The 26,520-nt window shown below is 41.4% G+C and overlaps 1 protein-coding gene across 1 annotated transcript in view; it reads left to right on the top strand.

Annotated features, from left to right (window-relative positions):
- The first annotated feature begins 7,384 nt into the window (after positions 1 to 7,384).
- The window catches only part of SLC35B4 (solute carrier family 35 member B4), a 534,725-nt gene continuing 515,589 nt past the window's right edge, over positions 7,385 to 26,520 (top strand). Inside the window, exon 1 of the mRNA XM_044088668.1 lies at positions 7,385 to 7,738. Coding sequence (XP_043944603.1) covers positions 7,662 to 7,738 — 77 coding nt within the window. The 5' untranslated portion in view covers positions 7,385 to 7,661. The remainder of the gene's footprint in view (positions 7,739 to 26,520) is intronic.

Genomic DNA, 26,520 nt, shown 5'->3' with positions numbered 1-26,520 from the left:
AGATCTTTGTTCATTCATTACCATTAGGACCTCGGTTCCGTCCTCGGAACCAATACAGCCATTTCCAAACTCGCGCCAGCCAAAAATTCTCAGTTAAGACCTACCCAAAATGCCCCTCTCCTAGTTACTTCAGATCGAGTTTGCCTGTCCTTAGATAATAGATGTAGTAATAGAAAAAAAATAGGAGGCTCTGTCTGAACAAATACCCTAACCAGGAGTTCCTAAAGTCCACCAGGAGTGCAGGCAGGGGGAAGGAGGGCAGGAAGTAATAAATGAACAAAGATCTACAACACAGATGGAATGTTATGATAAGACATAACTTCTTTATCTGATGTTGTAAATCTTTGTTTATTCATTACCATTAGGACCGAGTCCCCAGCTACTTGAGTCCTGGGTGACCCTAAGGAAGGATATTCCTGAGCACCATAGAACCAAAAGATGCCTGTCCTCTGGAGGCGAAATCCAATTTGTAATGAGATATAAAGGTATGAAGTCTTGCCCAAGTGGCTGCTGTGCAGATATCATCCATAGAGGCTCTGGAATGAAATCCTACAGAAGTAGCCATAGATCTAGTAGAATGACCCTTTATTCTGGAAGGTAAGGATAGCTTATTCTGTTGGCAGATAAAGGTAATGATGTTTCTAAGCCAGGAGGATAAAGTCACTTTGGAAACAGGTTTACCCAGTCTGGGTCCTGCAAAGGCCACAAACAATTGATCTGTTTTCCTGAAAGATTTAGTCCTGTCCAAACAACAACAAAGCTGCCGATGCACATCAAGGGTGTGCTAAAGGTACTCCCCTCTGTTAGAATGCTGAGGGAAGAAAACCGGCAGGTCAATAGATCAATTAATAGAAAAGCCAGAAGGGACACCCTATCCATGTGGAAGATCAAGTAAGGACTCTTGACACTCAATGCCTGCAGCTCAGATACTCTTCCCGCTGAGGTAAGTGCTACTAGAAGTAAGGTTTTCCATGACAAAAATTATTAATCACATGAATCAAAAGGCTCAAAAGGAGAACCTGTGAGAGACTGAAGTACCAAAGTCAAGTCCCAGGGTTCTAAGGAGGCTTGACCGGAGGTTTAACACGTAATACTCCTTTCAAAAAGTTCTTGCATGAGCGGTGTGACATAACTGAAGAATTAATACAGACAGGTTTTGCACATAGGGCAGGTGCAAAAGGCCAAAAAAGTCAGCACAAAGTCAAAAATAGAGGCCATCACCAAGAATGATAACTCGGTTTATTCTGAACGTTAAAAAAATCAGACCAGTTTCAGCACAAATGCCTTCATCAGATGAAGGCAAATGTGCTGAATCCGGACTGATTTTTTTACATTCAGAATAAACCGAGTTATCATTCTTGGTGCTAGCCTCTATTTTGACTTTATAACTGAAGAATTATCAAGATCATTATGAAAATTGGCGATAGCTGCTAAATGTACAGTGATCGTCGAACCTAGGCTCCTGCATGCAAAAACAGTAGTCAGGTATTGTAGGAACTTTTAAATACACGTAGAGAAAGGGTCTAAGTTCTGATCTTTGGCCCAAATAGAGAACCTAGTCCATTTACTAGAATAAACTTTCCTAGTGGAAGGTTTGTGTGAAGCCAGAAGAATTTCACGAACAGGAGATGGGATGTCAGCCAGCCTGGCAATCACTGGAAGTGAAGGAACCAAACTGTGAACTTGAGACTGTGCTGGTTCGGATGAATCAGTCCCTGAGGATGAGATAACAGGTCTTGAGAATGATCCAGGATCCACAGACTGTGAATCAGATGAGGCCATAGGGAAGACCCAGTGGCCAATCGTGCGTTAGAGCGTCCCTCGGTGGTCTGCATTTGTAGTTTAGGGTGGAAGCAAACAGGTCGCAGCAAGACTTGCCCCAATGTTGGAAGATCCGATCCACTGTTACAGGGTTGAGGGACCACTCGTGAGGCATCAGGATGTTCCTCCTCAGATTGTCCGCAATAAGGTTGGAACTCCCAGGAATGTGTGTTGCTATAAGGAAATGGTTGGAAGCTATCATCCAGTGCCAAATCCTCATGACTTCCCAACACAGGGGGTAAGACCTGGTTTTGCCTTGCTTGTTGATATACCAGATGACTGACATGTTGTCTGACTGAATTGCAATGGTCCCAGAGGGTAGGGACGCATGGAATGCTTGCAATGCTAGGAGAACTGCCCTCAGTTCCAGGACATTTATGTGCAAATTGGCCTCCATGGGGGACCAGGTGACTTGGACAGTCTTTCCCTGGAAATGCCCCCCCCCCCCAACAGGGAAGCGTCTGTGGTCACCGTGGCTGTGGAAGACAGGATAGATTCGTTTGTGGGTTCATCCACCATAACATTTCTTCCTTGCAATAGTTTGAAAGACATAACAAGTGGTCGAGTGGGTAAATTAGCAATGCCCATTGTGCGGAAAGAAGCCACTGTAGGATTCTCATCTGCAGTATCACCAGTGGTACCAACATAATGGCAGTCGCCATGAAGCCTAAGAGTTGCAGTACAAGACATGCTGGTACACAGGTAGAAGGTCTTGGATTTGGTGTGTTATGTTTGAAAACCTGTGAGGGGGGAGAGAAGCTTGACAGGATGTTGTGTTGAAGACCGCTCCAATGAATTCAAGTATCTTCATTGGAGACATTGAGATTTGTCCTTGTTGATTGTAATCCCCAAGCAGAGAGCGAAACCTTGAGTGTAAGAAGATTCCTGGTTGGAGCAGTAAGGAGCCAATCGTCTAGGTAGGGAAAAACCTGAAATCCTTGTAGTCGAAGATGAGCTACCACAACTGCCATACATTTGGTGAACACTCAAGGGGCTGTCAATAGACCGAATGGCAGTGCCCTGAACTGGTAGTGATTGGCTCCCAGCCGGGAGCAGAGAAACCACCGGGAGCAGTGATCCATCTTTATGTGGTAGTACGCGTCCTGGAGGTCTATAGAGCACACCCAGTTATCCCTCCCTAGGAAGGGAAGAATGGACTGTTATCGTGACCATCCGGAAATTTTGAAGTTTGATAAATTTGTTCAATAGGCTGAGATCTAGGAATGGTCTCCAGTCCCCTGTCTTTTTTGGCACTAAAAGGAACCTCGAGTAAAATCCTGGATCCTGTCTGGTCTGGTGGTAATGGTTGGACGACTCTTTTCCTTAGCAGCTTTTCTATTTCTAAGGTTGCTAATTTCCTCTAATTGGGTGGTACATCGGGGATGGGAGTTAAATTGAATGGTATTTGGTAACCTCTGGATATTATTTTCTGCATCCAAACATCGGTAGTAATAAGATGCAAAGCTGGAAGATGCAGAGAAAAACAACTCCCGGCTGCTTCCAGAGGAAAGCAATTGGGTCGCTGCTCAGGAGCACTGGTAGGGTCTGCCGGAGGAAGAATCTCTAGTGCCCTGGTTATGCTGACCCTGTCTACCCCAAAAGGGACGTCTTCCATACGAGTTGCCCCCTCTGCCCTGGGGGATTGTTCATCACGAGTGTCACAAAATGGTCCTTGGGATTTCTTGAACCACATATTTCCTCCCTTTTGGTTCCTGGAGTAGGACCTCTGGGGGTTGTAAAGGCATATGCCCACAGCAGACAAGGTCTTTCCGTCTTTCTCACTACGTGTAAGTGTATCTTGTACTTTGGGTCCAAAAAGTGCAGATTCGTCGACAGGTGCATTGATGAAGGAAGATTTAAAGGGGTCTGTGAAGTCACACAACCGCATCCAAGCATTACGTCTCATGACCACGCCTGATGAGGCAGCTCGAGCTGCCCCCTCAGTGGAGTGAGATATCAAATACATCAAGGAGTTTGAGATGGATTCAAGGGTAGCTAGCTGCGAGACGACAGTGTCACGCACCTCATCAGGCAGTACCCCACCAAAGAGGGAGACATTTTGGAATTTAGGTTTCTTTGGAGGCGAGTAAAGTGTGCCAGATAGTACAGCGACCGAATGGCGAATGTCGCTGAAGCATAGGTCCATTTCTCTAGTCTAGCCATGGTCCGGAACTCTCTGTTTGGAGGATGGATGGTGGAACCATCTTCTGCCAGTTCCCTCTTGGTGGCCGCCGCCATGACCATAGAATCAACTGTCAACTGCTAGGACCAGTGGGGCTGGTCTTCAGGTGAAAATAAAATTTTTTGTCTGGCGTCTGAGGGGCAGGTACTACGTTGTCCGGGGCCTTCCAGGCATGCTGCACAATGATTTTATCAAGGTCATCTGCCGGTGGAGTCACCCAGGAAGTAGATGGCCGGGCACGGAAGGCCTGCAGGAACACCGATTCCTCATAAGAAGGGTTATAGGACTTCCAGTCTCCCCGCTGCTTGAGGATTTTGAGAATGTCTCCGAATGAGATGTCGTCTGGGGAAGACCATGGGGACCCTTCCCCCTCATCACAATCAATGTCTTCGGTGATAGATTCCTCCGGTGAATCAAGGTTCTTCCTCTTGCACCATTTCTTCTGGGGTGGCTCCCCAGTGGGATCTTTGAGGAGGACTTCGGAGAAGGGGTTCCCTTCAAAGAGGGTTCTTGTGACTCCCATGCCCGGCGTCCCGAAATAGAAGGTTTGCAGAGGTGCATGCTAGGAGAGGGTTCTGACACTGATGGCATTGCTGCTGACTGCGAGTCCACTACCTGTACAGCAGGCCCACCAGAGGAGGGATGGAAGTCCGGAACCGGGAGGGACAACCTCAAAATCGGGGTCACACCTTGCCATGAGCCCACCTCCAGGTGAGGAGCTCTGAGAGAACTGGAAGCCATTGGAGCCATGGACAGAGACGGCACCAGCGAGAAAATAGGTGCCGGGCTAGGTACCAAGGTATGGATGGTCCAAGCATTGCTTTGGGAGTGCACCAGTTCCACCAATGCCAATGCAGCAAGGGTGGATGGTGCCAACAGGGAAAACACTACTGTAGGAATCGAGACAGTATGCACCAGAGTGGAAGTATCTTGTCCTTGAAAGGTATTTGAGTTTTGGAGCCGATGGAGTTCGGACCTCGGCTGGGATTGTACCTGCTTCGGCACCGTGGCTAGGGATGGTGCCGAAGCAGGTACAATCATCGGAGCCGATGTCGGGTCCAAGGACAGCACCGAAGTCAGTGGTGCCGAGGTCGGAACCGAAATGGGGCGAATATCATGGACGGCACCAAGGGAGAAGTCACAGAGCCTGGTGCCGAAGAGGTCTGCGCCGAGTGCCCCGCGAAGCACAGAGCCGACTCGGTTCCGTAACGGACAGAGATACAGGAACTGAGTGGCTCTGTTTGTCCTTATGTTTTTTTGGTTTTTGGAGGGGGTGAGACCTCCGACTGAGATAGAGCCTATGAAAAAGGTGTCTTGAGTAATCTATTTTTCCTTATGTTTTTTGGTTTTTGGAGGGGGCGAGACCTCCAACCCAGATAGAGCCTCCGAATAAGGTGTCTTGAGTAATCCGTTCTTCCTCATGTTTTTTGGTCTTTGGAGGGGGGATGAAACCTCTGACCCAGATACAGCCTCTGAAAAAGGTGTCTTGAGTAATCTGTTTTTCCTTATGCTTTTTGTTCTTTGGAGGAGTGAGACCTCCGACCCAGATAGAGCTTCTGAAAAAGGAGTCTTGAGTAATCTGTTTTTCCTTATGTTTTTTGGTCTTTAGAGGTGGGTGAGACCTCTAACCCAGATACAGCCTCTGAAAAAGGTGACTTGAGTAATCCATTTTTCCTTATGTTTTTTGGTCCTTGGAGGGGGTGAGACCTCTGACCAAGATAGAGCCTCTGAAAAAGGTGTCTTGAGTAATCCTTTTAAGATAAGCTCATATTTACTTTCTGCTAGTGTATAATTACTAAAACTAGCACAAATGTCACAGTCAGCTTTAATATGATCCACTCACAAACAGTAGACACAACGAACATGTGTATCTGAGTTAGGTATCTTACGTCCTCACTTGTCACACTGTTTAAATCCCAACTTAGCCTTATCTGACATAGTAAGGCAACAAGGCTATCCTATAGAAAAATTAAGGGAAAAAATACCAATGATGTTATTTTAAAAAATACCACGAGTAAAAAGGAAACGCCTGCCAAAGACAGGCGAGAGGGACAGTACCAATAAAGGTGAAAAATTAAATTACCAAGGAAAAGGGTAGAAAATAGGCCTAGGCTATAGGCGACAGTGAGAAAGGGCTAACTTGACTAAAAATTAAATAATTTTGAAGAGAAACTATCTTAAAATTAACAAATTTCTACTTAGCTTTGAGAGAGAGATGGCTAGCATGTCTGACTAGGGACACGGCAAACGAGATCTGAAGTAACTAGGAGAGGGGCATTATGAGTAGGTCTTAGCTGAGAGTTTTTGGCTGGTGCGAGTTTGGAAACGGCTGTATAGGAACCGAGGTCCTAATGGTAATGAATAAACAAAGATTTACAACATCAGATGCAAAGATTCACTTCGATAGTCATAAGTAAAAAAAAAAAATGTTCTTGCCTTGTTTACTACTGATAGACAATCCGATGGGATTGCCAAGTGGTGTTTTTTCAGTATACCGCATAGCTCTCAACCACTTTTAGTACAAAAAATCTAGACAAAGAGGACACAAAGCCCCAAAAATAGGGTCAAAATTTAAATATTGCTGTTATAAATTTAGAAAATTGTTAGAATAAAAGGTCTTGTGTTACCATACATTTTCTGAAAGATATGACGTCTGAAAATCAAATGCCTGTCATTATTTGGTGAATTCAGTCCTCATTGATTTGATGCAAAAATCCAGACAATCCCAAATTTTTTGAGGAACAGAGGAAAATTATGAGGCAAAAATCTGGACAGTTGAGAAATAATATACGATAAATGTAAATTGACTACATAGCCCTCGTGGACGTTATTACTTGGCTATGGATGATTGTGGGGCGTGTGTAACAGTAGGCAAGGGCTGGAGTGTGATACTCTACACGTCTTGAGGCTTCTGTTTAGCCACGAGACAGACTGTATAATGGGGGTTAACAAGAAATTTACAATTTTAATTGTACTCCTATCTAATTATGTTCCCCTACCACTCAACTAAACGCATTCAACCCATAAAATATTGCCTTTGTACGCTACATTACTTTCAACTGCTGCCTATTAATATGTATGCACAGCTAATTTACGGGCTTATTCTTCTAATACCAACCACGGCAGTTATTGTGATTCATAACGTTTGTAAGATGTACTCATTGGAACACACTGAATATGCTAACTACACCCTTGCTTGTTCACCTTACTAATAGTGTATTACGGCCCTTAAACATGTGAAAAGACATAAAGAAATTAAGAATAACTTGAGGCTAAACTTCTCTCCTGTCAAATTTACAAACATGCGCGCCAGAGCCAAAGAAAACATGCCACGGTCCGCCAGGGTTACTGTGCAACGCCCCTGCCCCTCCTCACTTCTGTGGTGTACTCTGGGTTTGTAGTTGTTTTAACTTACTCGCTTGTCTGTTCTTAAGAGGATTTGATATAAACGAACTACAATTTACAATTCCGTCATCTGTCTAATTTTTTTTAGCCGAATTATGTCGTAGCCCAGCAGTCGGCGAGTTCTTTTTTTAGGTGGCCGTTCATTCATTTTGTTGCCGGTGCCTAATGTTCGCAGTTTCTTAGTCATACATACAGACTTCCTGTGAGCTGGGACTACGTTGCGGTATTAGTAGTTGTGGTAGGGAGGGTTAAAATGGGGGCACCGGTAGCCATTGGTTTGGTTTTTCTGGGTTGCTGTAGCAATGTAGTGTTTTTGGAGCAGATGGTCAGGTAAGTGTTTTACTTTATATTTTGGGGTGTTATATAGTGGATGTGGCTGTTATCATTTTAGTGTAGATCTGTGATTCCATAACCCAAAGAGGTTGATGTAAGCTATATATACTGATGTCTGTCACCTCTCTGTACCTCACTAGTTTTTCTCATTTTGACTCTTGCAAACTCCATGTTACACGCAGTAAGGTTTGATATACTTCAGAAATGTCTGTGATAAATAATATTGAGTCATGCCACCTCAGAAGCAGAACTTTTTTTTTGCAAGGTAGCATTAACATTTGTTATCCATGCTGTAAGCTTCGTGGTTTTGTTACACACTATGATCTGTAGTGCTTCATTTTAGCAGGATGAAGATTGACAACTGTGGTGTAAACTGCGTTCACTTTGCTGTCAGTGGCACATAGCTGAAGCAATGGAAAATGAGAGTAAATTGGCAAGTTGGTGGATGGAACTTAATTTACATTAGGAATTTTTATAAACAAGAGCACTGGCCTCGGAAGATTGCACTTTCTTTTTGTAATAGTAGGTTTTGCACTTGTGTGTTTGACCATTCCTTTTTGCATAGGGCAGTAGCACAGTTATTTTTATTGTTTTGCTTCTTCTTGCTTTGTGACCTATTGTGAATTCAGAATGGCTGTATCTAGTTGCATTCCCGTATATTGTGTTTCTCTCTGAAATCCGATATTTTAGGTCAAACCACACCGTCTAATATAAAGGATTTATCTTTCACTTTATTACCGAAGTGAGAACACCTTAGAAGACGTGTTTCTTTTAGTTTATGCATCATTTGATACCAGTTATGCCCAATTCGGGGTCAGGGAGGGGATCAGAGTGCAAGGCAGGGAACCACTTCTAGACCTGAAGTCAGTTATATTGGGGCAAATGCATGCCAGAGTGCACTTTTTAAATGATCACTAGTTTACCTTTTGGGTTGTGCTTATATTGTGGAAGGAAACTGGAGACCTGGGTTGGTTTGAGGGGATGCATAGGGTTTGCAGACTTCACACATAAGGTATCCCAGTCGGGAATTAAACCAGAGAACCAAGTACAGAAATATAACAGTGTAACCATCTTTCTGTTGTTTCATATCATATTGGATTTCCTTCAGAGTATTCTACTTTTCTGCACTGTTAAGGATAATAACATATTAGGACATTTTTCTTTTTTTTCCCACATGGCATATCAGACCAGATCTGGGCCATCCTGAAAAAAGGGTGGTAATCTTGGAATGATTTTTGCTTCTTAGTATTATTTATTAGTATTATTTTAAGATGTATCAATGTACAGTATGCATACAGTTTGCCTCACAGCAAGAGTTTATTTGGCTCCATTTTCAACTGGAGCGCCTTCTGTGCAGAGTCTGTATTTCCTCCCTGTGGTTGAGTGAGTTTTAAAGGCATGCAGGTAGGTGTGTGTGCATGTGGCTTTTGTGAAGGTTGGGTGCTGGGCTGGCGACCCAACACTGTAAAAACTCCACTGCCAATTAATCTGCAGACCGCTGACCTGCTGTGGTGACCCCTAATGGGAGAATCCGAAAGACATTGCATCGACATACAATATGCCAACAGACTGCTAAATCTTTCGAGTTAAAGTATGATATGGCTAGCTGCACTGGTTGCATAGAGAGGAAAAAGCCCAGACTGCAGCCCAGCTATACTGGGTTCATTTAGCAGCTTGGGTGACTTGACGGAGCTGCAAGGAGGGATGGGGGTGTGCTCATCCCAGGGAAAGGAGGATGGTTGCATTCTCCATTAAATCCCTAGTGGAGGCTAGGGATTGTGCCAGGGAGAGCATAGTTTAAAAAGAGGGGGATAAGTGAAGGAATGTGGCTGAGCTTCTGCAGATGCATGTTTCAGTTGCATGTCTGTTCTTCTGTGTAACCAGAGTGAGGGTGGGGAAACTAGGGTAGGCCTTAAAGAATCTCTATGGTATATGCATGTTTCAGTTGCATGTCTGCTCTTCTGCGTAAGAGTGAGGGTGGGGAAACTAGGGTAGGCCTTAAAGAATCTCCATGGTATATGTTAAACAGTATTACCCCCCAGGATGCCTTCAGGTTCCATATCTGCCCCAGCTGTAACTGGGTACAAGTCTGAGGGTAAATAATGGAGTTAGTAGATCTGGCAATGGATGTGGGGCACTAAGGACAGCTGTCACTGTAAAACAGGGAAGTATGCATGCTCAAAAAATAAATATATACCATGATTTCTGTTCACATGCTGTAATTTTAATGATCAGCACACTGACTTTTTATTCATATTTTGGTAAGTATATACCAAGGTGCTTTTTCATTGTGTGTAGTGGGTCCACTTATCATTCATTTGGCCCTCATTATGAGAACATTTCTTCTTTTATTCTGTAAATATCTTGTGTTCTGTCTCTCACAAGGATAATCCTATACATGTATCACTTAGTTGCCATGGAAGTCCCAAATCTGAAGAAGTTACCAATAAAATACAAAATGTATAACACATTTAACATTCTAAAATGCAAGCTGTTACAATTTTTATCTTGGTATCTGTGGCTCTAATTTGAAGTCTGGAAGTGTATGTTTTACGTTACTCCAATAGAGCTTTTAGGAGTGTTTATCCACTGTACATAAAATTAAATTGTAAATTATAAATGTATAATATTCTAAAGTAGTTAATCAGAAATTAACTTGGTAAATGCATTATATCTTACCATTACCCATTTACCTTGCTGTAAACATTGATAGTAATGTGAAAGAATTCTGAAACAGAGCTGCTGTTTAATGTGACATCGAGATGGTTGAGTGCATGTGATCATCATCTTCCATTTGAAAAGTAGTTTCATTGTGACTGGGAATACATTGCCCCTGAAGGGATCTGGTTGAGTTGAATGTGTTTCAGGCTACTCCCATGACAGCAAATAGCACTTGTGGTGGCACAAATGTTGGACATTTTGTGCAGATTTTAGTGTGTGTGTGTGTGTGTGTGTGTGTGTGTGTGTGTGTGTCTTTTGGCATTTCCCAGTTAGGGGTCGCCACAGCGGAACTCCGGTCCGCTAATGATTGGCAATAGATTTTTACGTGCTGGCTTGCCGGGCCTAACGCACAACCTTCAACGAAGGAACGCCCATTCACGCATGTCGCCACACAGAAGACGCTCTAACTGAAAATCGAACGGGCATCGTCTAACTGTGAGGCGACAATGCTACCGCAGCACCACCACCGCAGTGCTCCTTAAATTGCTTATAGACTTGGCTATCACATGAAACTTTGTAGTGTTCTACAAAGCCCCTTATGAAACAGTATTCAACAATCTAGAGCTCAGTTTTGTGGAAAAACATTCACAATCCAGGAATGTGAGGAGTTAAACAGCACCAATTCCACAAAATAAATCACTGCATGTCAGAAGTATGCATAAAGTAAGGTTGAAGTGTGTAAACACTCCCTCTGACATGATTATTTATTTATTTATTTGTTTGCATGCAGCTCTCTACCCAATTCTGAAATGTCCTGTTTTGCAACAGTTACTTCAAGGGGTACAAGCTTAAGATATCGTGGTGTATTCTTAGGATTTAATGCTGCCTTCATAGGTTCATAGGTAGGTACTAGGCTATTTGCCCGAGGGCATTTATAAGCCTAGCCAGAGTGTGTCGACTTTCGCCACCCCATTGATTAATTAACTGAGCCTCTGTCAAGCAGAGCCAATGAAGTGATCCCAGGGGTGTGTTTTCTGTTACCCATCCACTCGTCAAGGCTTCTCTTGCAGAGTGTAAGTGAGGGGCTCTGCCTAATGTAGTTAGGAATTTTGTTCAAAAGCATGGGGAGTCTCTGTGACAGGAATCTATCCCTCCAGCATGTTCTATTTATTGTTGTGGCGAGGTTTAACTTACTAGAGCATGTGGCTCGCAGTGACTTGGATTTCTTTAGGTGGAGCATGTCCATCAATTCTAAGTTGGACATGGCTTTGTAAGTCAGGCAGAGATCACCTCTGAGTAAGCAATGTGCCACTGATTACAGCCGGAGTTTTTTCAGTCGGGCTGCATAGGACATATGTCTGAGGCCAGTAATCCTCTTGGTGAGGTACTTTTGTGGTCTTGTGAGGTACATCCCAAATGGGGCATTGTACTCTATGATGGGTCTGATGGGGTGACGAGTAGAGGGGCACTATAACCTCTTTATTTCTAGATGCAAACCCCTTAGTAATTAGATGGGCCACATAGAAGGATTTCCTAACTACTTTGGCAATCTGGTTGTCAAAGTAGAGATTACTATCTACCTGGGTCCCCAGATCTCTTATTACCTCTTCTGTATTAAGGGGGCTGCCACCTATGTGGTAATTCATGGGTGTTTTGTTTTTCCCAAACGGGATGACTATGCATTTTTTGGCATTTAGCTTGTGGCCATGACTTTGACACCAGGTGTCTGTCTCAGTAAGGCCTTTTTGGAGGATGTCCTTGTCAGCCGGAGAGTCAGTTATTGCTCCCAGTTTGCAGTCATCTGCGAACTTGGTTAGCCATAGTCCTCCTGTGTTTGCCTGTACTTCTGAGAAATATATGCCGAACAGTAGGGGTCCCAGAACCGAGCCTTGCGGGACACCACTTGTGACTGGTTTAGAGTCAGACCTGGAACCCGCTATTCTTACTGTGTGAGTTCTGTCTGTAAGCCAGTTGGCAACCCATCTTGTAATGTAGGGGTTTATGTTCAGGCTGGTGAGTTTTTCTATAATACCCGAGTGAGGAATGGTGTCAAACGCCTTGGCGAGATCAAAGTAGGCTGTGTGAACCACCTTTCCCTCGTCTATGGCCTTGGTAACTGTCGCGAAGAAGTCAACCAGGTTTAGTAGGCATGATCTGCCCTTAACAAAGCCAAACTGGGTCGGGTCAAGTGTTTGGAGGTTCCCAATGTCTTTGTTAATGAGTTCATGATGATGCACTCCATAGACTTGCAGACCAGGCTAGTCAGTCTTATGGGGCGATAGTTACCAGGGTCAGTTGTGGCCCCTCCTTTGTGGAATAGAATAACCATTGCTGTGCGCCATTCTGTGGGCACGTAGCCTGTGGAGAGGCTGAGGATGAACAACGTGTTTAGGTGGGGGGTTAGTTCGTTCTGTAGTTCGTGCAAGACGCAGCCTGGGACACCATCTGGCCCCATTGATGCTGTGTTTTTGGCTTTTGAAAGGGTTATTTTCACCTGTGCTTCTGTGATTTCTGGGACACTACACTTTTCCGGTATTGTTGTGGGCAGTTTTGAAGGTGAGAGGGAAGTGAAGTTAATCTGCCAGTATGTTGGCAATGTCAGTAGGTTCAGTATATTATCTCAGAGCATATCTGTGAGTTGCCACTTAGATTCTTGACATAGCTAAAGAAGGCTTTGTGGTTGTCTTTCGAATCCTTGGCTATTTTTCTTTCGAAGTTAGCCTTGGATGATTTTATGAAGGACCTTAGTTTCTTACTGATACTGATCAGGGATGTCTTTCCTTCTTCGGATTTGCTTTTTTTCTGAATTAGTTTCCTCCTTTTGTTGTATAACCTGTTTATGGCAGTGGTCCACCAGACTGGTTTCCTTCTCTTAGGGGAGTGAATCTTGGTTTTGCTAGGGATGGCACGATCCATGCATCCTTGTAGGTGCTCATAGAGTGCAATTGTAAAGGATTCTGCATCTTGGGCAGTGTTATCCTTTATCCTGGGGGCTGTGAAACTTACCACCTCTGCCTTAAGTAAGGTGAAGTTTGCTTTAGAAAAGTTTTTCACTGTGATTTCCTTGGTTGGGGGTGGTGGTGGGGTGTGGATATCCAGGGTGATTAGTTTATGGTCCGATCTAACCAGTGACGGGTTGACCTCCAGTCAGGAGCACCTGTCGCCCATGTTGGTGATGACCAGGTCCAATATGTTGTGGCCTCTGGTAGGGGAGTTTACCAGCTGATGTAGGGCATTTGAGTTGATAAATTCCAGGAAGTGCTGAGCCTGGGAGTTTGTACTCAAGTAGTTTTCCCAGTTAATGTAGGGTAATTGAAATCTCCCAAAATCAGGGTGTTCGGTAGGACCTTCATGTTTTCCAGTGTCTCCAGAAAGGTGGAGTGGTGGTCCGGGGTCATGGAGGGTGATTTGTAGCAGGCCACAATTTGCATTGCAGATTTGCCCAATGTTAGTTGCATATGGGTGATGGATGATCTCAGAGGTATCATACTGCACCACTAACCTGGAGGTGTGGGTATCCTTGATGAATATGGATACACCCCCTCCTTTTGTGTTTCGGTCCGTGTTCTGTGGCCGAAATGTGTGGTATGAGTTGTAGCCCAGTAGTGCTGGAGTGCTCTCTGGAGCCTTGAACCAGGTTTCAGTTACTGCACAGATGTCAACGTTCTCCATACTTAGGAATGCTTCGAGTGCATGCATTTTGAGATGTAAACTCCTGGCATTGAGTAGCATAACCCTCATTTTTTTACTTGTGCCATTTACGGAGGTGGGTTTGAATTTTGAGCCTTGCCTAAAAAAGGCACTATGGGGGCAGCAAAAGCCTTGGCCAGTATTCGAAAGCCAAGGGGTGACAGGTGCAAGCCGTCTCTTGCGAAGCAACGCGGCTTGTTGAGTATGTCATCCCAGCCTGACAGACACTGGATCCCTTTTGAATGACACCAGAAGCTTAGCCAGTTGTTGAAATTGATATACTGATGTATCATTCTTAGTGAGGGCAGGATGCTACTCAGGGTCAGGGTCATACCCACCTTGGCTACATGATCAGAGAGCTCTTCCATGTCTCTTTTCATGTAGTCCAGGGAGGTACGGCTCAGGTCATTCACACCAACATGAACAATGACAGAGTCATATTTGTACTTGTTCGAGAATGACCTGAGTGCTTGTGTTATGTGGTGGATTCTGGCTCCTTACAGGCAGCTAACAGTAACCTTCTCCTAGTCCAGTCTAGTGAGTGGGGTGTCAGTGTGCCTGACTATTGAGTCACCAATTACTATTGTGTTAGGTATGTTATTTTGCCTTAAGGGCTGTGATTGTGCGGCACATTGATTTTGTGTTTTATGTGTTGTCTGGTTTGTAACGGGAGGTGCAGGCTTTGTGGGTGTCTGCTTTGGAGCTCTCTGATGCTTTTGCAGGTTTTTATTTAGAGCCTCTGAGTATGATTTTGTGTATTTATGTGTATTTTTTGCCAGTGCTGGTTTAGTAGGTCTGTGTGAGGCTGGAGGTGTGGTGCAAGTGTTAACCTTTTCTTCATGACTGTCTGTTCCAGTCTTAGGTGGAGATAACTTAGTCACCAGTTTGGCTGTATAATTGCATCTCTCACATATGTTAGTGTTTTTTGGTAGGAGGAGAGGGCTGTCTGTGTACATGAGGCAGTTGTAACATTGCCTCAGGATACCCAGATTCACCAGCTGGACTGGAGAGTACACCTGAAGTTGCCCTTTGGTCATGCCTAAATAGTAGGTGAGCTGCTTGGTTGGTGAGGGGTGGATTAAGGGCCTTGCCCTGCTGGGCAGTCAAGTGTCTGGGTATATTAGTGCTTGCTATTAGGTCTGAGCAAGTGCTGGACTGTAGGATGCTTTTTGAGTGCTTAGGTTGAGAGTTAGACTAGTTTCAAGTGAAAAACTGAAGAGGAGACTTAGTGGAGCCAGGAATAATTTAACCCTAGCTAGCTGGTGCTGCCCGGCGCACAAAACCATGGAACACGTTTTTTAAACTACTAACTTCTGGGCTGGAACTACTCCTCCAGGGACAGATGACTGCTCAACGTATCCCTCTCTCACAGGTGAACATAGAAACTTCCCTCTGTCCAAGTAAGGTATGGGCAACTCAGAAACTTGTAACACAGCCCTGAATTCAGCACTAGCCTGAAAACTGGACTATATTAGCTTAGAAAGGCGGGAAACAAAATTTATTTATTTTTTTGAAAAGATAAGGCAAAAACAGTAAAAAGTACACTTAAAACTGCTTTAAATGACTACAAGCGATCAGAAAAGGCTATCACACTTTAGTGTGTAGCCTACAACAGTTTATTTAAACAAAAAACAACTTTTTAAAAGTGCAGGCAGTCAAATAAGTACAATATGTGAAAAAACAAGCTTTTAAATCACAATAAGTGCTGGAAAATCAGCGTTTAGGTGGAAAACAGTTAAGTACAGCAAGAAAATACAGAGAACTGATACTCAATCACTCCAAAGTCTCTCTTTTAAGCTAGAAGGCTTATATCAGTTTAAGGCTTTCTAGTGCTTTCCAGTAGGTTAGTTACAGGAAAGATGGGAAACAAGCGCAGATGTAGTCTTTTAAACCAGAAAGTTGAACGAGATGGACAACTTCCCGAATGGTGAATAAACTACAATTCCTGGGCCAAGAACCTCTCCTCTTGTGGTAGACAGGCTACGTAGTACTTACCACTCCCACTGATAAGCTAGAAGGCTGCCCTCCAACACAAACGCTTGGGGGGCTCAGAAGCTTACAAACAGTCCTGGATACAGCAAATCTGTACCTGGACTAGACTAGTAATGGGAAAGGCAGAAAACGAGCACAAACACAGGCTTTTGAATCAGAAGGTTGAAAGAGATGGAAGAGCTTCCCAAACGGCCAATAAACTATAATTTATGGGCCAGAAACCTCTTCTCCTGTGGTAGATAGGCTCCCTAGTGCTTACCACTCCCACTGATAAGCTAGAAGGCTTCCCTCCAACACAGAAAGGCTTGGGGGGCTCAGGAGCTTACAAACAGTCCTGGATACAGCAAGTCTGTATCTGGACTAGATAAGTTACAGGAAAGGCAGGAAACAAGCTAGGAATTTTTTTTTTAATTTACAAAAAAAGCAGCTAAAACAGCAGTAAATACAATTCAAATGCAGTGCAGGCTAGCACATGTATATCAATATTACGGCAAATACAGTTTAAATGCAATTAAATTAACAAATGACTAAAAAACAAGTGCTGAAGGCATTAAATTAGAAGGCTACTAACAAGCAGTAATAAGTGCAGAGTAAGAACAACTGAACAGATAACAGCCCGCAGAACAGCAACTAATAAAGTTACAGTAAGAGCAGCTGAATATATATATCAGCAACTAAGACAGTTACAGTAAGAGCAGCTGAATATATATATGTATGTATGTGTATATATATATATATATATATATATATATATATATATATATATATATATATATATATAAAATTTATATATGAGGGAGGGAACACAGCAGGATTAAGAGGCTACAGGGATTGTCCTGCTCAAATGCTGTCTTTGTACACAATAGGAGTGCCTGAAATCAAAATATGATCTCACTGCACTCAGTTGACTGAGCAAATGAGATAGGCCCAGAAGGAGTGTCCAAATACAAATTTACAAGAGGGGCGGGCAGTTTCAAGGCCACCACGATTAACAAAAGAAATGTCATCCGTGGAGAAGCTCTCACTCGTCTGTGTAATTCCTTTGTGAATTACTCTGCAGAGGTTACTTTGTCTTCATCATGACTCTTCACTGTAATATTGCCAAGATACCACAGTGAATTCTTAATTCCTTATAGCACTTGGTCCTTGGCTTCCTGACAGACGTTGGACACTACTCCAAAAATAAGTAATGAAATGGTTCTCGAATGCTAAACATTGAGAACTATTGGGAAGATTTTGTTTTTCAGCTCCATCCTTAAAAATTTGTTTTGCCAAGTCATTTACAATGAACCCTCCTCCCCATTGTGGATGTAGATCTATTGTCTTTACTTGGTAGATGATGCACATTATACATAACACTGTTTTTTTATAGTAATCTTAAAATCTACATTCTGGTACAATAATACCGATCTCTGTTTATACCAATCTGATTGAATTCATTGAATTCTGCTTTAATGTATATTTTCTGTATATATTGCTGTAATCAAACAAACTAGATTTCTGCTTTTATGTATATATTCTGTATATGTTACTATATTTACTATCTGTAACACTTGTTTCTGCTTCTGTACTAATTAATGTTTATATTTTTTCTGTATCTCTTTGGAGATTTTCTCCCCAGGCCTCCACTGAAAATGGGCTCTTTTAGGCCCAGTGGACTTATCCCGGTAAACAAATGCAATAAATAAATAAGATCATAGGTTCATAGGTTAGTACTAGGCTAACTGCCCTTGCGAGCCATTGTAAGCCTAGATCACCATTTTTGTCTCATTTAAATGTGTATAGAAACACTTGCAGCTGCAACAAAGACCTAAGTTTGTAGAAAGCACCCTGGCTTAATAAAATGTTGGGCTAATAGTGCCCTGCATTTCAACCCTAGCCTTCATCCCATTAATTGTATCCATGTCAAAAAAAGGTTTTGGTACATTCTGCACCGGTTTACCTCTGTCTTCGGCTGCTACTTGTACATTCTTAAAGGAGTACCGCACCCACAGACTCAAAAAAACATGTTTAAAACATCATGCCTTTCCCCAAAATAAATCAAGGATCTATTGTTTTTTGTTTCAAAGTCCATAGGTAACACTAAAATATCTATTAATTCTTCTTTATTTAAAAAAAGTTGTTGTTCAGACAAGAAAAAGGAAAGTTTACAGTAGCTTTTGTTCTTCCAACTGCAACAGCATACAATTTTCCATCCCACCTGTAACCTTATGTCGATCCAGCTATGACTCGTTTGCTTTCCACCCAACTCTTTGTCCATTCTGAAAACCATTGCCATCATATTTGACTATAAAATCTCAGACTCTTCTTCCAGGATCACCTCCAAAAGCAATTTCATTTACAACTTCTTCAATCTCCTGAGGTTCAGAATCAGCTAGATGCTACTTCTACTATCCACTTATTTTTAAATAGTTCTGTCCGACTGACAGAACAACACTGCTATTACCAACAGAACAACTCACTTCTCCCTCCATTACTTCACAGCATCTCCTAGCTGCCCCCATGCTAGGAACAGAAGTGCAGCAGCAAAAACATTCCCCCTCACAACAAAAATGGATATTCTGCATTAATAACCCGTTTACAAAATAATTACACATTTATAAAACATATAAATATACAAACCTGTTTACACATATGCATAAATTTCCTTTAAAATCATGCTAAATTTTCATCTCCATTAGACCCCACTCCTTTTTCTATAACCAGCATCTGATTTTACTCAGTATTCTTGTCAAAACCCATTTACCATTAAACATAATTTCATTTATGCTTTCATTCTATATAACACATAACATAAAATATTTTTTTAGCATATTTTTATGTCTATTCTTATATCCATACTTAATCATAACCATGTTATTATCCACTTTTTACATCTTAAAAAATCTTCATTACATAACTTTCAGTGTATTTGTTTACTTTTTGATTTCAAAAACACGTTCCATGGTTTCTTCTTCTTCTTGACAATGTAAACATGTTCTACCACTTTCCTTTTAATATGGCATATTACCTTTTGCTGGCATTTTATCTATTACAAGTCTCCACAACAAAATCTTGACATTCTACTTTCTAGTTACAGTTTGCTTTTTACAGTTTATAGCTTTCATTTGTTCATCTGTTATGATTTTTCCACGGTTTTACATAGTAATGTTTTATCATTACAGTCATCAATTTTTATTTTCCACAAAAATATTTTTCTCTGTGTAACATTTTTATATTTATACACACCTTTTCTTTTTACCATACCCCCAAAATGCAACATATTTATACAGTTTTACTACTAATCTCTCATCTTTTTAATTTATTCATTTTAACACATTGTACAAATTTAATGAAGTAGTGTATACCACTGGGTTAATTAAACCTAAACCACCTCCTTTATCTACATATAAAAGTACTCTTTTAATCTAGAACCCCATAACTGAAAAAAATATCTACAATGATGCTTTTACAAATACTGTTAGCAGCATAAACACACTTGCTAAGTATGAAATTTTCCCATCAGTAATGAATTTATCAAATAAACATTTTTTCCGAAGGACAATTTGCATGTTCTCTAGAAGATGTTTGTTTTATTTCTTCAATTGTTTTCCCATTGAATTCTACTTGCATCTTTATTCCCAAATTTTATACCAAACACGAAATTTCATTCATTGTAAAACATATGAACTCGATCTTTACTACATCACCTAAATCTTTACTTTTTCTTTATTTAAAGCCATCCCCATCATCTCTAGACACTCATTTATTTAGAAATGATTACTTTTTACCCTATTTTTTTTTGCAATTATTATATCTGCACATGCTAACAGAACTGGAATTTGTAACCCTTCAGGTTTTATATACAGTGTCTCCTTCATTTTGTAATTTATTTCACATACTATCACATTCATAACTAATGCAAAGATTATACAACTTATTGGAGATCCCTGTCTTACACCACTCTTCATACTTACCTCTTGGTTTAACCAGCCATTTACAAGTATTTTTACTTTATTATTACTATATGCTGGCATACATAATTTCCCAACTTTCTCACTTACAGTACATTCATTATTACTCTTAAGATGTCATGTTCAGTTGTGTCAGTGCCTTATTAAGAAACTATCAGGATGTTCATTTCTTTTTTTCTGTTCATATCATCCCAAGTTTCTCCAACTACCATTAATAATTCTTAACAACCCTTCCTCTTTATACTATATATATATATATATATATATATATATATATATATATGCCATCTTCCACAATATTCTCCATTTTAGTTTCAAATGCTTTTTGTATTATTTTCATACAGATCTTATAATCATTATTATTCAATACTACTGGTTTCCATCATTTTAATTGCCTTCTATCTTCCTTCTTCCATATGAATTTAAGTATTCCACTACATAATTCTTTATACACAAAACTTTATTTAACCATTCATTCAAAATCTTTCAAAAATATATATTCTTGCCACTCTTACATTTTTTATACGTTTCATACCCTATTCCATCTAGGCCTGTAGCCAAATCCATATTTACTCATCCTAATACTTCAGCTCATGTAAAGAAAGCTCCCTTTCCAACTCTTTATTCTCTTTTTCTGTTAAAAAAACATGGAAAGTTTAAAAAAAAAGTTAAGTACCTTCTTTTTCTTTAAACGTTTCTTGTACATATTGTACTACACTATTCATAATATTTTCCCCAAGTTCTTTAATTTCTCTTTTTACGTTTTTATTCTACCATCTTCCTTTACTAATCTGCATAAGTAACTCAATTTTCCTTTACTAATCTGCATAAGTAACTCAATAATTTTTGCAAGGAAAAGAGAAGTATATTTGCGTATATAAACACTCTTGCATTTTGATTTCTTTTATATAATTATTTTCATTGTCAAAGTGGGTGGCCACAGTGGTGCAGCGGTTAGCGTTGTCGCCTCACAGCAAGAGGTTCTCTGGTTCGATCCTCGGCTGGGGTGCCTTCTGTGCGGAGTCTGCATGTCCTCCCTGTGGTCGCGTGGGTTTCCTCTGGGTGCTCCGGTTTCCTCTCACATACCAAAGGCATGCTGTAGGTGGATTGGACACTCTAAACTGGCCTTAGGTGTGAGTGTGTGCCTTCCTTGGAAGATTGGGTGCCGGGCTGGCAACTCAACACTGTAAAACTCCACTGCCAATAATGAGCGGACAGGTGATCCACTGTGGCAACCCCTAACCGGGAAAAGCCGAAAGAAGAATTTTCTTTGTCAAAGTGCTTTCTATCATTATGTTCTAAATCATCCAATGCATAGTTATATATTCCAGGTCTCTTTCTCTACATTTCTCACATCATATCGCCACTATAAAAATGTGTATATTTTTCCTTAAATATTAGCCACCATTCAGACTAATTTTAATAAAATGCTCTTATAGTAATATGATGTTTCCATAACATTACTAATCTCTTCTTTTTCATTCCTTTCTTTCTCATTTATTCTTATTATTCATTTGCCTATTTTTATATATTCCTTGTTTTCCTTTATCTCTAGCCATACTGCTACATGATCAGAAAATCCCGTTTCAACTACCCCCCCTCTCCAGTCAACAAAAAATGAATAAATAAATAAATAAAATAAAATTAAAAAAATAAATAAATTACTTAACCATAGAATGAAGGCCAGAGAAGTACAAAAAGAATACCACTTTTTGAAATCAGGAAACATTACAAAATAGTAGAGAATGCAGGACGTAAAATTTGTTTGATGGACGTAAAATTTGTTTGATGCTAGAACAGCAAAATTGAGGATTCAAAATTAGTGAGCAGAACTGTACTACAATGTTGTGATATTCTAGAATTAAAAAAAAAGTTTCAATGCTCCTTAACATCAAGGGTGCAAAGGGAGAGTACTGCACAATCTGCTAGCATGAGTACATGTTACAGAAGGATGAACCTAATATTATGCAACACAGGTCAGTCAAGAGCAAGGAGACTAAATAAATTAGTCATATTACACTACCAAGATTTTTATTTAATGCACCATATCTAATTGTTATCAGAAAAACATGCAAACTACTGTCAGGGGAAAATACTTGCCTCCAATTTTGGCAGAACAATGATAATTTACTTTGAGGGAAGTTAACATCAGGGCAAGCATGACAGTTAGCCAGAGTCTATTTAAATGGTTGCCAAAGATGCATGCAAACTACAACAAGATGTAGCCGAGTAACGACCACCTCTGTGGTGCAGAGGGACGAAGCCCTGACTATAAATGAGGCAATCCAGGTTTTAAATAGAATGCTAGGAAATGGCGAGCCCAAATTGGGGGGGGGAAGGAATAACAAGGCATAAGCCTGCTAGCCTCACTCAGAGAAAAGAATTAGGGTGTTCACTCAAGAGGAACAAATCCAATCTACATAACTAGTGGAGACTGCAGGACACATGCGGCGCATCTGCAACCAAGAGGAAAGAGGGGTTCTTAGGTTCATAGGTAGGTACTAGGCTATTGGCCCTAGGGCCTATATAAGCCTAGCTAACAAATGTACCCTGGCTTTCGCCACCCAAGAAAATTATTTTCCTGTGCCCCTGTCGAGTAGAGCCACAGAAGTGATCCCTGGGGTGAATTTCCCATTTCCCATCCAATCATCAAGATTTTTCTTGAAGAGTACTAATGACGAGCTCTGTTTGACATAAATAGGTAGTCTGTTCCAGAGTATGGGAAGTCTCTGGGACAGGAATCTATCCCTCCAGCATGTTCTGTTTATTGTGGTGACAAGGTTTAGGTCCCTAGAGTGTAGCTCGGAGGGATTGGGATTTCTTTAAGTGGAGCATGTCCAACAGCTCTGGGTTTGACATAGCTTTGTATGTTAGGCAGAGATCGCCCCTGAGTAGGCGATATGCGATGGAGTAAATCTGTAGTTTTTTGAGACGGTCTGCGTAGGACATCTGTTTGAGGCCAGTAATCCTCTTTGTGAGGTATTTCTGTGGTCTTTCTAGTTGTTGTAGATGTCTTGTGAGGTACATACCAAAAGGGGCGTTGCACTCTATAATGGGTCTAATGAGTGATGAGTAGAGGGGAACAATGACCTCTTTTTTTTTTCTGGATGAGAATCCTTTTGTGATGAGATGAGCCATGTAGAAAGATTTCCTGACCACTGTGGCGATGTGATTATCAAAGGAGAAACTACTGTCCACTTGTGTCTCAAGGTCTCTTATCACATTTTCGGCATTAAGTAGACTACCAGCTATGTGGTAGTTCATGGGTACAGAGTTTTTACCAAAGGGGATGACAATACATTTTTTGGCATTGAGCTTCAGGCCATGGCTTTGACACCAGGTGTCTGTCTCAGTGAGGCCCTTTTGTAGTTTGTCCACATCGTTAGGAGTTTCGATTATGGCTCCTAGTTTGCAGTCATCTGCAAACTTTGTTAGCCAAAGACCTTCCGTGTTAGCCTGCACTTCAGAGAAGTAGATACCAAACAGGAGAGGACCCAGGGCTGAACCCTGTGGTACTCCACTTGTCACTGGTCTGAAGTCAGATTTGGAATCCGTTACTTTCACAGTGTGGGTTCTGTCCGTGAGCCAGTTGGCAACCAATCTTGTGACATAGGGATTTATACCTAGTTTAGTGAGCTTATCTATAATTCCAGAGTGTGGGATGGTGTCGAAAGCCTTGGCGAGATCTAGATAAGCTGTGTGAACCATTTTACTCTCATCTATGGCTTTGGTGACTGCTTCAAAGAAGTCAATCAGGATTAGGAGACATGATCTGCCTTTTACAAATCCAAACTGGGTAGGGTCCAGAGTTTGGAGATTACCAATGTCTTTGTTTATGAGTTCCACGATGATACGTTCCATGGCCTTGCAGACCAGGCTCGTCAGGCTAATGGGGCGGTAGTTCCTGGGATACGTCGTGGCTCCCCCTTTGTGGAGTGGGATAACCGTCGTGGTGCACCATTCAGTGAGTACAAAGCCTGAGGTGAGGGTACAAAGCCTGAGGTGCAGCTATGATTGAACATGGTACTTGGGTAGGGTGCCAGTTCATTCTGTAGTTCGTGTAGAATGCAGCCTGGGATACTGTCAGGTCCCATGGATGCTGTGTTCTTGGCTTTGGAGAGTGTGTTTTTTTACCTGTGCAGCTGTGATTATAGGAACTTTGCATTCTTCCGGTATAGAGATGGGCCCTCTAGGGGGTGAGAGGGGGGTAAAAGTTAGCACTGAACCTACCTGCCAGGATGTTGGCAATATCAGTTGGTTCTGTATATTTAGTGCCATTGTGCTGTTATTCAGAGCAGATCTGAGTGTTCCCATTGAGATTCTTGACATAGCTATAGAATGCTTTGTGGTTGTCTTTAGAGTCAGTGGCAATTTTGTTTTCATAACTAGCTTTGGAGGATTTTATGAGGGATCTCAGCTTCTTACTGAGGTTGACCAGGGAGTTCTTCCAGTCATGGGATTTTACTCTTTTTTTGCAATAGTTTCTTTCTTCTGTTGTAGAGTTTGTTTATGGCAGAGGACCACCAGATTGGCTTCCATTTTTTGGAAGATAACATCTTGGTTCTATTAGGGATAGCATGATCCATGCAGTCGTGTAAGTGCTTATAAAGTGCATTTGTGTAGGATTCAGCAGTCATACCTCTATTGTCCGTCTGCATGGGTGTCATGAAGTTTGCCACTTCTGTCTTAAGAAGTGTGAAGTTGGCTTTGGAAAAGTTTTTTATGATGGTTTCCCTAATTGGGGGTGGGGGTGGGATGTGGTTGTCTAGGCTGATTAGCTTGTGGTCGGATCTGACCGACGAGGAATTGACTTCTGGTGTGGAATACCGGTTTCCCATGTTGGTAATGACCAGGTCTAGGATATTGCTGCCCCTTGTGGGGGTGTGAATAAGTTGATCCAAGGCATTGGAATTGATGAATTCTAGAAAACGTTGAGCAAAAGAGTTGGTACATGAGTAGTTTTCCCAGTTAATGGTGGGGTAGTTGAAATCGCCTATTATTAGGGTGTTGGGTTGTACCCTAATACTTTCCAGTGTATCAAGAAATGAGGAGTGGGAATCCTGGGGCATGGTGGGGGGTCTGTAGCAAGCTACAGTTTGGATTGCGGTCTTGCCCAGAGTTAGTTGCACTTGGATAATCTTGGATGCATTATGCTGTGCAACTAGCCTGGAAGTGTGGATATCCTTAATGAATATGGACACGCCTCCGCCTTTCGTGCTTTGTTCTGGGTTAGGTGGCCGAAAGGTGTGGTATGAATTGTAGCCTGGTAATGCAGGGGTGCTCTCTGGAGCTTTGAACTTGAGGTTACACTGCTTGCAGGGATATCAGTGACTGCCCTTACAGTATGCAATGTACTACCACTTCTTGGGTACTAATGGGACATGCACAGGGAGCACAGCAGTATGTCAACAGAACACCCTTGGTGGCTGCATAGGCAATGCCCCTGCCACAGATGGGTTCTCACCTTACATGGGAAATATAGTGGTACAACCACAGAAATGTCTCAGCTGGTACAGTTTATAGCAGAAGTAGAAAAATGCAGTTAAGTAAACTACTAATAAGACATAAATCAGTCAAGACAGCAAGCCATATTTTTATGGTAGCAAAACATCAAATAATTCTAATAAATGTTGAGTTGAACAAAAAGGCTGCAAGAGATGTCACACTGTTTACTCTAAAGTGTTTGCAAATGGAAATTGGTTGCAGGAATAAATCCCAAAACCCACCCAACTTCTAGGATGGTAAAATAGAATAGTAAAACACATAAAAGAGATGGGTGAAAATATTAACAGTAGCTTACATAAAATAGAAAATGAAACACATGCTGAAGCTAATGATTTAATTCATTTACAACGGTACAATCATGGTTGATACAACAAGGAAATTATATGGGTCACTCCAAAACTGCTTATGGAGAAGCTTAAAAAAGGAACTAGATGTAGAGGCTGTAGTACTATGCAAAGGTATTTTCTTAAAAAACATAGCAATAGAAGGAAATGACCTTTAAGACCAAAGGTTTCTTTAGAAAATTAATATGCCTTTGGAATATGAAGGAAAGTCATAGGCACTGGACTTGAAAGCATTTTGTAATGTGGAGCTACCCCATTTAACTAATATATGATATACAAGGTGAACTGAATTAGTGTCTGAAGACTTTGTTTATTTGTGAAATAAAGGACTGTTACCCATGGAAAGAGTTTGCATTTTCCAGGCAAGGGACTCTAAAATGTGTTTGCTCAATTTTGTACTGATAAAATTGAGTTTAAAAAAAATGTTAAAACTTTTTCATTTGTGTGTTATTCAGTTTCTGATTTTGTGAACATTAAAGACGAGAAGAGTATTTGGAATGAGGGGTGGGAAGTATTTGGAATGAGGGGTGGGAAGTAGACGTCATTTTAAAGTATGAAAAAGATGTGATGAAGCATTTACCAAGGGTTATATGTAGATGATGATAGAGGCAGAGTTTGGTATATGGGACAGCTG

The sequence above is a fragment of the Protopterus annectens genome, chromosome 11.part0 (genome assembly GCF_019279795.1).
Source record: "Protopterus annectens isolate FY-2018-M chromosome 11.part0, PAN1.0, whole genome shotgun sequence".
Lineage (NCBI taxonomy): Eukaryota > Metazoa > Chordata > Ceratodontiformes > Protopteridae > Protopterus > Protopterus annectens.
This window is presented reverse-complemented; position numbering and strand designations above follow the sequence as displayed.